Raw genomic sequence first — 14,082 nt, 5'->3', positions numbered from 1 at the left:
TAAGACAAAAAATCATTATGGTTAGCTCGCATTAGCGCGGAGCTTCCAGCGCTTAAATATACATAACAACGGTGGTTTTATAACTTTAAAAAGGTCATACTATGACAAAAATTAATTACGGTTAGCTAGCATTAGCGCGGAGCTTCCAGTGCTTAAATACACATAACATCAGCAGTTTTATCACTTTAAAAAGGTCATGCTACAACAAAAAGTCATTACTTACATTTAAATGTAAACCTCTGTGCTTCAGAACGCATCCATGTGAAGAAAACTGTTTTTAAAAAATATATTTTGGACACCACTTGCACTTCACAAGCCCCTTCAAATGAAAGGGCAGGGAGAAGGGAAGACTTTGGATTGAGCCAAAGAGTTAAACTCCGTAAACGGCAGCTCTATGTTGCTGTGAAACGGAATCTTTAATGATTGTGGTGAGCATTGATTTTAAAAGTGACAATAAAAACAGTATTGGCAGCAAAATGTCTTGGTCGAGCAATTTTAATGTTTAATAGAAAATAGAAAAAATATTTTCTAAAGTTCTTAGTTCTTTTTTACTCATATTTTCTGGTTTTCTCCCAATACAAGTTCTAAAATTCTTCAAATTGAAGGTGGACATAAATAACTGTTCAGAGAGTATTCCAGTTCTCAGACTATGAATTCTGTTTTATTCATTAATCCATCAATTTTCTGAAGGTTGTTCTTCCTTAGAAAGGTCTGCAGGGAGTTTACTCTTGTTTTTTTTACAGCCGAGTTCCCACTAAACGTGTTTCTAGCTCGTCACACTATAAACTAAGTTTTATGTCATTTTCAAATATTGGTTTCACTTCTCTGTGTTTCACTTTGAGTTCCTATTTTTGAATGTGCAGCTAGTAAGGGTAAATTACAGTAAATTTCACCAAATTGTGAAATAAAAAGAAAACAACAACTGATGGATTAAGATGTCAAGAAACAGATCCCCAACATTATTAGGTGTTCAATATTTATATCTAACGCGTGAAGAGAATTAGTAAATGGGAAATTTTGTGTAAATATAAATGTTTTATTTTTTCTATCATAAGAATTTAAGGTATATTATTAAATATTAAAAAAAATGAATTTGCTTTAACTCCAGTGTTTACAATCCTTTGATTATGGTCGCTCTTCAACTCAGAAAGAAGTGAAACATTGGATCAATTAGCAACAGTTCTGTAAGTTTTTTACATTTAAAATGATTAGTTTTCATCAAATTCAAATTTTGAGTTGATAGTTTGCTCAACTTAAAAAACTATTATTTTTATATGTAACAAAACAAAGCTACAGATAAGTTTACCATTGGTTATTTTGCTGTTATGTTACTGGTCCGGCCCACTTGAGATCAGATGGGTTAAATTCAGCCCCTGAAACAAAATGAGGTTGACACCGCTGGTTTAGAGCCAGATGCCAGCTCAGACAAGGAAAACAAAGACGTTCATGGAACTGTTTGTCTATGAGAGGATACATCCGAATGGAGCGGAACATGGAGCTTGTGACCAACCCAATACGTTACATGTCCCATATACTGTCCATTTCTTCATATCTATCTCCTCCATCATGAGAAAAATACTGCAAGAACATGTTAAAAACACCAAAAATGCTATTTTAATCTAAGATTAACTGAAATGAAATGTTATGTTGTCCCGCAGATGGTCCCTACAATCTGGAGGTGAACTCTGGCCAGGGCCTCCGGACAGGGGGGGTGTTCACCATCAACCCCGGAGAGCTGGTCTTCTTCGAGTGCCAGGCTGACTCGAACCCGCCAAACAGCTTTGTTTGGATATCCAAGAGACACAACGAGACTCAGATCATCACGGAGGGCCCACGTCTGGAATTTCTGTCCTATAGGCTGGCCCAGGCGGAAGACTACCTGTGCCGAGCCTTCAATAATGTCACGAAGAAACAGGATGAGGCTCAGTTCACTCTGGTGGTGGCCGGTCTGGGAACAGGTGGGTAGTGACTGAAACATGGCACGAAGGGAGAGAGTGTGGGCGGGTTTTGGGAATACTTTGTCAACAGTCACAAGCAGAGGAGTCTGATGAGTTTTGAGGAAAGCTACCCTTCACAGAAAATGTGTCTTCCAAAAAGTTTATGGATTTATGACAAAGCAAAGATGGCCATCCTAACTGAGGTTTTATCTGGGTTGACGTGTTCTAGCCCACGTCTCTGTTCGAGCTCAGTGAGTGGGAAAGAAGCGGCGGATGACAGCTGTTGTGTTTGTTGACTGAGTTTATAGCATGTGGAGTTTCTGTGTACTGACATTGATATGTTGTCTTGGTGATACTGAGCGAGACTCAATGATGACTGTTCCTGATACTGGCCATGATTTAATATGCTGGGAAATGTGTCAACAACATTTGCATTTATCTTCCTTTTTTTGGATCCAACATGGAAATGTTTACGAATACCAACGTGCACACAGATACAAGGAGTATAAAGTATTTTGTATATATGAGTAATCTCTTTAGAGGTTGTTGCGACAAAGTGATAATATTTTGAAGACATCACTCAGATCGTCTTTTGATCTATTGCAAAAGTGTCCTGAGTTGTCTTTTAATTAATCATTATTAGCCAAATAAAAAAAAATTCTAGTACATAGTTGTAAGCGGGACTGTTGGCACGGAGTGAGCCTTCCCACACTTCCCATCATCAATCTGTTGATGTGCTCTCCAGCTAACCTACAGCCCCTCACAACCCAAATCTAACATTAATCGTGCAATAAAAATGGCGAGTAATATTGAAGCCATCCAGTCGTACAGTTTAGAGACAAATACCAGAAAGAAAGAAAAAGACGAGCTGCTGGATGACCTCCATTGTTTTTGCTTTTCTAGTCGTCACACTACAATGACACAATGACATGCTATCGGTCTTCCTCACACATGTGCCGTGAAAACAAAACGCTCAGTGGAAATGAGGCTTAACTAAGTAGAAACGCTCACCAGAAATAACTGACCGTACTGTACCACTCCTTACCGGAAACGAGGGTTAACATGTTCGTGCTAACCTGTAAATTCATTTTTTTAGGTGCAAGTTATTTAAAGGTTGACCAACCATGAATCCACTTTTTTTTGGATTTGATCTCTATAAATATGGCTTTAATGGGGCTGTCTGTTGTAGAAAAAATAAAATATACTTGTTTTATTCTTGAAAATATAGTCAAAAACCCTCTGTGTGCTGCCCCTACAGGTTGAAACAAGGTATTACATTCGAATGTCAGCTGTGGTACAGTGGTAGGGCGGTTTACTCCTGTTCAGAAGCTTTAGGATTCGATTGCCGGCTTGCCCGCCCATGTGTTGAAGTGTACTTGGACAAGACACTGAACCCCACAATGCCTCTGGTGGGAGGCTGGCGCCAGTGTTCGGCAGCGCAGCCACAATCCGTGTGTGAATGTGTGTGTGAATATAAAGCACTCTGGGCCTTTGAGGAAGGTAGAAAAGCGGTGTACAAGTATACACCATTTACCATTTACCATTGGTCAAGCCATTTAAGTTCCACATCATCTCAGGAGTCCCACGTCATGATCTGCAGCCCCAGTAATATAACAGTCCTGTTCCTCAGCCCCACCCCCCTGACTGGATTTTCACATTTCGATTGTGGGTGGAGTCAGCCTCCAACTTCCCTGTTTGGTGACCCTTTAAGCTATAAACTGACCAATCAGATGCCTCAAATAAAGTCAAAAGTTTGAAACTTTTGTCAGATTTGCCCGCTTTCAAGTGGCAGGGGTGTCGACTTCCAACAAGCTCACACCTGATTGGCGAGATTAGTTGCCATTGTAATGACAACTCAGATCGACTTAGACCAATCACTGCTTACTGACATCCTCTAGCTCCAGCATGAATTGACTTAATTTTGTTGGAGCTGGAAGTAAACACTTCTCTATGGGTGACGTCATACTCAATTGGTCCAGTTCTCTTATACAGTCAATGTTTCCGCCTCTAAAAAACCAAGAAAAAAAAAGACAAAAATTCTCTGTAAATCCAGTCTTTTCAGTTATTATTAGTGTTCTGGTTGAACTGTTCAACTTCAATTTTTTTTTTGATTAAACACAGAAGTTGTTCTTTATTTTGTGTTGACAGGCAGCGGGAAGCGCACCCAGGAGGGGGGCTCTGTGTCACCGCTGGCAGCCATCAGTGTCTGCTCTTTGTTTATCATCGCCTGCATGTTGTTGTTCTTTCTCAGAAGAACTTGCCACCCTAAGAGAGGTTAGACATCTTCATTGTCACTTTGATCTATATCTTTTTCTAAAAATACAAACAAGCCCATCCTCATTAGATGTGAGGTCCGACTAAACTGTAACATCAAATTTCCACTTGGTTTTTCTGAGGTTTTACAAAACTTTAAACCAAGCTAAAATTTCCATTAGTTTATAGGTATGAAAAAATCCAAGAACTTCCCGGTTTGGATGTCTGCGTGATTGTTAATAATATTTTCTCTGTGTGTCTCTGATTTTGACAGTGCTGATGAGCATTTACAACAGGTACGTGCCATAAAGATTGAGGCAGCACAAAAAACTTTCCTCTTTCTGTCTTTTTTATTTATTTATTTTTTTAGATCATATTCACACTTCCGTGCTGGAAAAAAAAATCCCTTTACAATCCTGGAAAATGTCTCAGCAACATTTGCATTTACTTTCCTTTTCTTGGATCCGACATGGAAATTTTTACAAATACCAATGTCCACACTGATACCAGGAAGTGTTTCATACTGTATAAATCTGGGAGTTTTTGGGTGCAAAATGTGTTTTTTGGTTTGTTTAATTTGTCAAATGATTTTTTTTTTTTTGTGAGATTAGTATTATTTTTCTTATTATTGGTTTATTTTAATACATACATGAAAGGAAAAGTGTACCACTTATTTTAAGTATTATCTTGGATATTAGTATTTATTTAGTCAAAAAACACAGTATATCATTAACATTACATTGCATTTTTATTTTAAACTTTACAGTTTTACAGTTTATTAACTTAATTTTGTGCTTCTGAAGTATTTTTGTGTAAAAATAGCATCTATTTTATGAAAGTTGGACAACTATTTAAATGAATCTTAAATGGCCTATATTATAAAAAAAACAACGTTTTTGAGCTTTTAAGTGTATTAAAAACAACCCCCAAGTGGTATTTTGATCCATTCACGCATATCTGGGCATTCCTCTAAAAACTTGCTCTCTGAGCACCAGCCCCTTCCAACCCACAAAAGCTTGTGACATCACAAAGGGAGGAACAGCCCCTTCCAAGAAGCGCTCCATTCCCCGGCTAGCACAAATACCTATTTTCTCTGTGGAGCTCAGCAAAATGCTTTTTTTTCTTCTTTTTTTATAATTAATTTCATTTTTATTTATTAAAAGGAAAAACATATAACAATACTACCTTGAGTTTTAAACTCAAACATGATGGAAACAAAAGAAAAAAAATGAAAACGAGACAGAAAGAAGAAAAACGTATTTTTCCACCCCTTTCAACAAATTAATAAATCAAACAGTAAGAAAGAAAAACACAAAACATTCTGCTGATTTAGTATACAATAGCAGAAGATTAGGAAATAAGTACAAAAATTTACATTTACAAACATAAACCAGTGCAAAATTAATCCCATACCTCTAGGATAAGTAGTTTTTATTTGTACTAGATAGATTTATAGTCATTGATGATACTATTTTTAATGTAGTTTTTACAAGTTTTCATTTTAATATGTACACTGCATCCATCTTTGCAAAAGTGTGGATGCTGTTTGTTTTCGTGGGCGAAACGCAGACACGCTGACGACTCTGAGGCCGCCTCTAGGTTGCTGTCATGAAATGGAGCTGAAGGCGGAGCCTCAGAGATTGATCCGTCTTACTTCCGGGTCGGAAACAACTCATATTTCATATAAAAACAAAGGAAATATATAATCATATTTATGGATGTAGTTTACTCTAAAAAGCTTAAGAATTCATGATATAGCCCCTTTAAATTAGGAAAGAAGTAAAATATTTTGTTTTTACCATCACTATGAGCTGATATGCTTTTTGCTTGCCTTTTATTGATTGATATATTCTTTTTTTTAGGCCATTTTCACAGCAAGATCGGCCTCATCGCTCAGGTGAGTGACATCAAGATCACTAATGTAGCAGAGCTTGCACTTGTCTTCACATGTAAACATTTTTTCCATCTTAGGCTTACTTTTTAAGGAATTTAAAAGTAAACTGTGCCATGTTTGGTGTTACAGTCAAATGTTTTTTCCAAATTCTTTCACATCTTCCTGCACTAAAAGGTGTTCACCAATCTACAATTTCTAAATCCAACCATTTTCCAGAAGTCTGCAAAAACAAAACACCAGTGTGCATCGAATATGGACCAGAATGCATTGTGTTAGAACCAATTTTTGTGAAAAAAAAAAAAAAAATTGCAATTTACTTTTTTATAAGTTTTCATCAACAGAACACAATGGATTCAAAACTAGTCTCTGTAAAATATTCACATTTATTAGGTTTTTACTTCAGGAAATCTGTAATATATGCTTTTTTTAACATGGTGTCCAAATTAGTTTTAAAATCCAGGGGACTAGATAGTCCTGCACTCTAGTTTTATAGTAGTTAGGGAGGGAATTCATTTATCCAGTCTTTTTTGAGAAAAAACAAGTTTAAGATACAAAAGTATAGGGACAAATGAGGAAACAAGGGTCAGATACTCGACGTTTGCTGACATTACTATTCTTTTCAGTGATTGATATTTCATTTATTAACTTTTGTCAACAGGTCATGAAGATGCAACTGAAGACTTTGGCATCTACGAGTTTGTGTCCATACCAGGGAAAATGGACTCCACACAGGTCAGATCTGAGTTTAAATAGAAAGAGAAAACACGTTTAAGTTCTCTGACCTTAATTATGCTTTTGTTCCTTTCTTTCAGGCGTCTTGCAGATCTCTGTCTCATCTCGAGTCCAGTCAGGATTTGCACACTACCATCTACGATGTGATCAGACATGTCCCTGAAAACCAGTGCCAAAGTTTGTTGAAGTAACTAATGGAAGGGTAAACAAAATGCTCCCAGAATACGTCCATGTAGCCTTACTTTCTCAAGTCTCTATGGGAGGAAGCCCCAACATTTCAGTTCAAAGGGTACAAAAGAGACTAAATCCGACTACGGACTGTTATTGTTTTGGATGTTTATTAATGAGAAACAAATAACTAAATAAATAAATAAATACATTCTAATATCATATACATAATTAAAATAATATATTATTGTATTTTTCACACAAAGGAGAAAAGTGAATTCAATTAAGCAACTTGTTTGGACGTCTTGTGTCTCATAAAGCGCCTGAATGCTAAGACTGTGAAAACTGCTAAAACCAAAAGTTGAATAGTTGATATAAGTTCTTCACTTTCTATTATATTTATGTCTCATTTCACAATCCTCGGGTAAGAAAAGAGTCTCCTGGAGAAGTGTTAAGTGTAGAAGTTTCTTGTATAAAAAATATTTTAATTAATTGTAAATTGTGTACATGGATTCTTCTACAAATACTTTATATGTGATGTTATATGAAAATGTTCCATTTTAACGACGTTTGTCAAGAAAAAAAAACTAGCTGGGAAGCTCAAATAGGAAAAACAAATCTATGTTTCATTCTTTAAGTTGTTTTATAAATGAAAATTAAAAACAAAAATGGATTTGAATGGGATTTTACTTCAGGATTAAAATGGAATATATGCATATTTTTTCATGCTTAAAGTGCTTTTTATATCTCCTGATGCAATTAACTGAAAGCAGCTCAGTCCTGCAGTCAGTGTGGAAATATAGTTAGCATAACCGCTAACTGATGACATTCAAAAACTGAAGGCTTTGGACATGCTCCTCTTGAATCAGGGAAAGACTCTTTCATTGTAACTCCACTTTCTGCTTCATTGCAGTTTTTTTTTTCACTTTTCAAACGGCCTCACTCTTTCAGAGACGCCAGAATGCTGACTTGTATGGACGCATCTTAGTATGTAATGTAACAAAAGAGGGAAAGAGAAGGCGATGCTGCAGAAACTTGTTGAAAAGCAGAAATTAAGTTTTTTATGCTCAAACTTTGGGTTCTGTTACAAGCGTTTTTAGCTGAACACTCTCAAGGTAATGAAGACTCGCGCTCAGGTTTTGCACGACTGCAACCACGTCGATTGCCCACCATTCTACAACAGCGTCCACACTGGGATGATGACTGACTCACTGGTTTGTGGAAACTGGTTTTCTTCCTGTAGGTGGAAGATAAAAACCCTTTCTATGTACTGACCAGAGTCACGATTGAATAAGATCCAAACAGTGACTCACCAGTTTGGATCACCTTGTTTCACATTGCAGATATAAGATAGAAGTGATTTAAAAGCAGATGCTGGATCAGCAGAATCTTTTTTTTCTGCATATTTTTCCATAAAGACTTTCTGTTCTTGAACCCAAATGTAGCAAATTTTCTCTGCTTATGTTAATAATAGAAAAAATCTTAAAAATAAGGATTGTAATTGAAAAAAAGCAAAACACATGATGGTACAGTTTGCAATTGCATCCTGTTTTGTACTTTATTAAAGACAAACTTGTTTATTAAATTGTGCTGTGCTGTTTTTTTTTCTATAAAAATAGTAATGACAGTCATTTGCATTTCAAACATTTTGATTCAGAGTTACGTGGCCAGCAATCACCTCTTACACCAATACATGTATTTGTTCTTCAAAGGTGTCAGCAGAGTGCTTGTTTTTGAGAGCGTTTGGTATGTTGGTGTGCTGCATGCTTGGCCCGGCCCGGCGTGGCGTGATGCAGATTGGCTGCAACAGACGGACGGTTGGCATGTGGTAGAGTGTGCTCCACCCACTGACACCTTGTCACAAGTTCACATGAGTTTTCTCTTGTTTTGTGTACATAAATGCATGTATAATGTGAGATCAAAAAAGGAAATTATTTTAGTCTAATAATTGTTGATTCCAGGAGTTAGTTTCAATGAAATACCAATTTTTTTAAATGAAAAATATCAGGGAAAATATTTTGTTTCATTTTTACCAGCTGAGAAAAAAAAATATACATATCCAAATTATGTGCACATAGTGGAAAATACAAAAATGTATATCATATGTCTTCCTGGCACAACTGGCTTATTGAACCTTGCTCTAATTATAGCTCATAAACTGAAAAACTAAATGAGCTCAGCCTCGATTGTGGCATCTCCGGGTAGAGACGCCATCTGTTCCGTCTGAGTGTATGCTTTGAGGGCGGCTTCACAAACAGCAGTGGAGTAAATTCACCTGAAGAGAGAGCGGCCTCACCTTCATTTGACTGGGAAATAGCTAGAGGCATCATCAAGCAGGAACTGGAGCTCACTGGGTCTGCAGCAAATTGCTGCTTTCAATCAAGTGCTCCTCTGTAAAACGTGGGCATTTACGGAGCAGGCGGAATTTGTTGCCATTACTTTTGAACAATTTTACAATGTCAGATGCAGACTGAGTTGGGTCAAGAGAATAGTTTTAAAAAGGCCGTAAATCTTGATTGCTAAAGCCTATAACTAGATTTGAATAAAATAAAAAAATCTGGAGATCTAAAGTAGTAAATGTATCAAAAACTAAAGTGTTGCTACTACAGTATTTTAGATGTTTTTATTAACTAAATGAAGTTTATTTCTTTTGTGTCAGCAAAAAAAAATTGCTAAAGAAAAAAGCTTTAGTTACATTCGTGAATCAGTGAAAATGTGACGTTTTGTTTTGTTCCTGAAATGACCTCATGACATAAACCAGGGGTCTGCAACCTGCCACTCCGGAGCCACATGTGCCTCTTTTACCCCTCCATTATGGCTCTTCGGTTAAAACAAAATGTTTAAAAAAAAATCAAAAGTAACTGTAAAGTAAAAAGTAAGTAAGTAGTAAAGTTTAAAAAAAAGTAAATGAACTTCGACTTTATTCAACTCATTCACAAACAGTTGAAGGACCGTATGTTATGACAACAGTGGTTGTAATTATCAAATGATCCTTCATATTTTACCAATATACTTAAATTTTTTTGACAATTTTTGAGCTCTGTTTATCACTGAAAATCTTTTTTTTTTTTTTTTTTTTTAATCAGCAATTGTTATCAGTGATAAAATGACCCAAATGGCTCTTTAAAGTGCTGAAGATTGCAGACTCCTGGTCTATAGTCTATACTTAGCACTGCTTTTATACCTAACTGATTAAACTTCAAGTTTCATATTTACTAAAGTTAAATCCCATTTGATTTTTTGGAAATATTTGAATTTGAACACTAATTGTCATTTATATTTGATTAATTGAATACGTTTTAGAAAAAAAAGGTTCTTCTTAAATACAGTAATCGACTACATCTCCCATGATGCTGTAGGATGTTTCCGGATTTTACATCTCCTGTCACGTGACAGTCAACCATGGCTACCCTCTCGTAATGATGTACAATAGATAAAAACAGGCTCTTTCGATACTTTAATTATTGGATTTGCCTACTCAAACAAGTCGGACTAACAATGCAGAAAATTAAGTCTCTTATGGCCCGTCAGGTGAGCAAAGACGAACTTTACAAGCGGACGCTGCGAGACTTTGTTACAGCTAACTTGGCTAAGCTAGCTCGGTAGCTAGCTAATTTGACAGCTTCTCTTCAACTAGACAACACTAATTGTTGTTTGTGGACCCACACTCGACTATTACTGTCTATAATAAAACTAGAACACAAGTGTTGAGTCACTTTGGTTAAACATTTGCACAAGCGCAGACTTAGTAGTTGACAGAACACAGCAGTGCATATCGCTTTCCAAAATCTTTTGGCCAGTTCCCCTTTTTTCACTGAATGTGTGCCCTTTTCTAATGAAAGCAAACTGTGTGAGAGCAGGTATGATCTGCTGGAGGGAAGAGTTTATTTGATGTTTCTGGTTTGACGTGGATCTTATTTTGACAGGGCCTGAAGAGTCCTCAAGAGAGCATGGCTGACCTCAGTCCTGTGGAGAATCTGAGAATCCCCAGCAAGGTAAAGTTCAAGGATTAAACTGTTCTTCTATAAACAATTGTAGGCTTTGCATACATTAAATGAAGAGTCAGTAGAAAGGATGGGGATCACTGCCAAAGACTGACATTTTAACAAGTTCATAATTATATAAAATCTGAAATAGTTTTTCCAACTTCCTTTCCAGAACAATATTGTTATGTTATTAAAACTACACAATTGGTGATTTAAAATAAAACTAATTTTGTGTGTACTTGTATAGTACCTTACTGCCTTCTTAGAGGGCCTAAGTGTTGTGTTCAGGGACCACAAACCAAAACTTTCTTGGACCAGAGAAAAAATTTGTTGAAAAGCTCTCAATTCTGAAAAAAATATAATAGAAAAAATAGCTTAATAGACCTAAAATTAATCAAGTTAATCATATTTTACTTCTTAGTGATCCGCTTTGTTATTTGGATAGAAAACAATAGGAAAACGTGGTAATCATAAGTATAAATGTCAAAGGACTTTTTTCTTCATCTTCTGTATCTGTGCTCCAAGCATCATCAAATTCTCATGAACTTCTGCCAATTTTAATATTTTCTAATTAATCAATCAATTAATGTAATTACAAGCTTCATTTTTGCTAAGTGCAATTTATTATTCTGTACTAAAGATTTTAGCCGGTGACGGCTCCTTCCTGCACACATTAACGTGATTCTTCACAATGTTTCTAAGGAGAATTGGGTCCATACAATTCAATTCTACCAATCTCAACACAATTCTTCAATGTTTAAGGGGTGATTTGGAGGATTTTGCTCAATTTGTACTTTTCCCGAAGCTGTGAAAATGATTCAAAGTCACAAGAAAGCTACTGTTGGCACACAAATGTCCAGTAAGTCCACTGTACTTTTTTCTGAATCAAAATCAAAGTATAAGCCATCCCAGAATGCACCGCAACACAAATATTCAGTATATTTTCCCAAACAAAAGCGTCAATGAAACCTGGGATATTTCAATCAGAGGTCAACCCCTCTACCTTTGCACCTATAAATATGGTAAAGAACCATTGATTGACAATTGAGTTATTAAGATATTATTAGCTAAGCTATGAACTTGTTATTTTTAGATTTAAAGCTAGTAGTTTTATTATAATCCTTTAATTTTGGGAAAAAAAAGAAAAAAAAAACATGAAAAAATCAATCCATTGATGAAGTGACAAGTGGATATTACACTTTTTAAAAATTAAGATTGCTGTGATTTTTTTTAAACATATTTTCATTAGTTAATCGGTACCTTAGGTGTAAACGTGTTTGTTTCTGTGTGCCCCTGCAATGGACTGTAAACTCTGCAGGGGGTAACCCTGGACAGTGGGTGACATAGGCTCCAGCATCCCCATGACTCCGAAAGGAATTACGTGGTTTAGAAGATGGAGGGATGACTTCTGCAAGGCAAAATTAACTATTCTTAAATTATTATTTTCCTTTTTTCCCTTTTTTTCCTCTTTTTTCCCTTTTTTTCTTCTATTTTTTAACATTTTTAATGCCCCCCCCCCTCCTTTTTTCTTCCAAGGGAGAAAATAGGACGAAAAAGAGGGAAAAAAAAGTTTAAGAAACAAAAAAGATTATCCATAATGGCTTCTTCTACTCCTAGTTTTAAGAGTTATGGCTCAAAACCTAAAATATATTCATGCGTACAATAACTTATTTAACACATTTTCAATTTAATATGTTAACATTAAATTATTGTGCCACAAACTAACCCTTTATTTAATAATAAACAATTTTTGTGATTTACTAATTAATGTTTTACTTTTTGTAAATAAAAGCAGTGATCCATCACTACAGAATGACCCAAACTGTTTTAAAAGCAGCCCCCCGCCTTCATAAGCTTACCACAGTAAAGTTTGGAATAAAGTTTTTGCCTGAACATTTTTACAAGGCGCCTTTTAAAAAAGTTGCTATTCATGCTTTGTCACAGGAAACACAGTCACCGCCTGCTTGTGCAAGTTCAATTAGCTGACTGAACAGAAGTGCAGCGTCTCTGTATAATCTGCAATCACTCACTAACACTTCATTGCACTGCTAGCTTGTGGCTGTGTTGCTTTTTAACACTGACCTTTTTATTAATGTGTCTAAGGACAATTTGGAAGGAGACGGGATCAATTTATTCTCCAGTGCTGGGTGAAATCAGCCCGAGCAATCGAACTAGACATGTAATTTCTCGCCCTCTAAACTCTTAGCATTTCCCTGAGGTTGGATTAGTTGTTCTACTCTTGTCTGTGCCTTAGATTGTGATGGGAATTTCCTGTAGGGTAGGGTTAACATTGTTTAGGAACCTCTTTATGCAATTTAATGACCTTTTTATTATATTTATATATTTTTTTAATTTGGGATTTTTTGACCTGAGAAACCTAGATCTGAAAACAATTGGTAGTTTCTAGAGAAGGACCAGTTCCTTTAGCTTTAAAGCTAAAGGTGGAACCAGATATCCTTAATTAAGCAACACTTCAGTTCTGAACCTGAATTTTTTGTTTTTTGAATTATTGAAATCAGTAAGATAATTGATGTTACCACTCTTTGTTCTTTTATTCCTAACTCATTCTAAGACATTATGGTTCCCATTGAGTTGTATGTAGGGAGTAAGAAATCAGTCTGAATGGCTCTTTAAGTCCCACTCTAACTATATTTTAATCTACAGTGGGGCAAAAAAAGTATTTAGTCAGCCATCAATTGTTCAAGTTCTCGCACTTAAAAAGAGGAGAGAGGTCTGTAGTTTTCATTATGGATAAACCTCAACTAAGAGAGAGAAAATTAGGAAAAAAAATCCAGAAAATCACATTGTCTGATTTTTAAAGAATTAATTTATAAATTATGGTGGAAAATCAGTATTTGTTCACCTACAAACAAGCCAGATTTCTGTCTCTCACAGAGCTGTAACTTCTTCTGTAAGAGGATCCTCTGTCCTCCACTCGTTACCTGTATTAATAACACCTGTTTGAACTCGTTATCTACATGAAATACACCTGTCTTCAACCTCAAACAGTCACACTCCAAGTTCCACTAAGGCAGGGGTCTCAAGCTCAAATCAGCCGGGGGCCGCTGGAGACAGAATCTAGTTGAGGCCGGGCCGCATCAGGATTTTCACA

General features: G+C 36.0%; 2 protein-coding genes across 3 annotated transcripts in view; both read left to right on the top strand.

The window, feature by feature from the left end:
* hepacam2 (HEPACAM family member 2) overlaps positions 1-8,545 on the top strand; it is a 17,543-nt gene extending 8,998 nt beyond the window's left edge. Inside the window, exons 4-9 of the mRNA XM_024260967.2 lie at positions 1,659-1,958; positions 4,086-4,211; positions 4,465-4,486; positions 6,053-6,087; positions 6,743-6,816; positions 6,897-8,545. Of these exons, the coding sequence (XP_024116735.1) occupies positions 1,659-1,958; positions 4,086-4,211; positions 4,465-4,486; positions 6,053-6,087; positions 6,743-6,816; positions 6,897-7,007 (668 nt within the window). The 3' untranslated portion in view covers positions 7,008-8,545. The remainder of the gene's footprint in view (positions 1-1,658; positions 1,959-4,085; positions 4,212-4,464; positions 4,487-6,052; positions 6,088-6,742; positions 6,817-6,896) is intronic.
* Positions 8,546-10,261: 1,716 nt separating this feature from the next.
* Positions 10,262-14,082, top strand: part of vps50 (VPS50 EARP/GARPII complex subunit) — a 112,131-nt gene continuing 108,310 nt past the window's right edge. Inside the window, exons 1-2 of one of the 2 annotated variants that reach the window (XM_036214182.1) lie at positions 10,262-10,515; positions 10,911-10,979. In XM_036214182.1, coding sequence (XP_036070075.1) covers positions 10,483-10,515; positions 10,911-10,979 — 102 coding nt within the window. In that variant the 5' untranslated portion in view covers positions 10,262-10,482. The remainder of the gene's footprint in view (positions 10,516-10,910; positions 10,980-14,082) is intronic. The other variant, XM_024299775.2, reaches the window with a different exon arrangement.

Source organism: Oryzias melastigma, linkage group LG11, assembly GCF_002922805.2.
Source record: "Oryzias melastigma strain HK-1 linkage group LG11, ASM292280v2, whole genome shotgun sequence".
Classification (NCBI taxonomy): domain Eukaryota; kingdom Metazoa; phylum Chordata; class Actinopteri; order Beloniformes; family Adrianichthyidae; genus Oryzias; species Oryzias melastigma.
The sequence above is the reverse complement of the archived record's forward strand: the minus strand, read 5'-3'. Positions and strand labels throughout refer to the sequence as shown.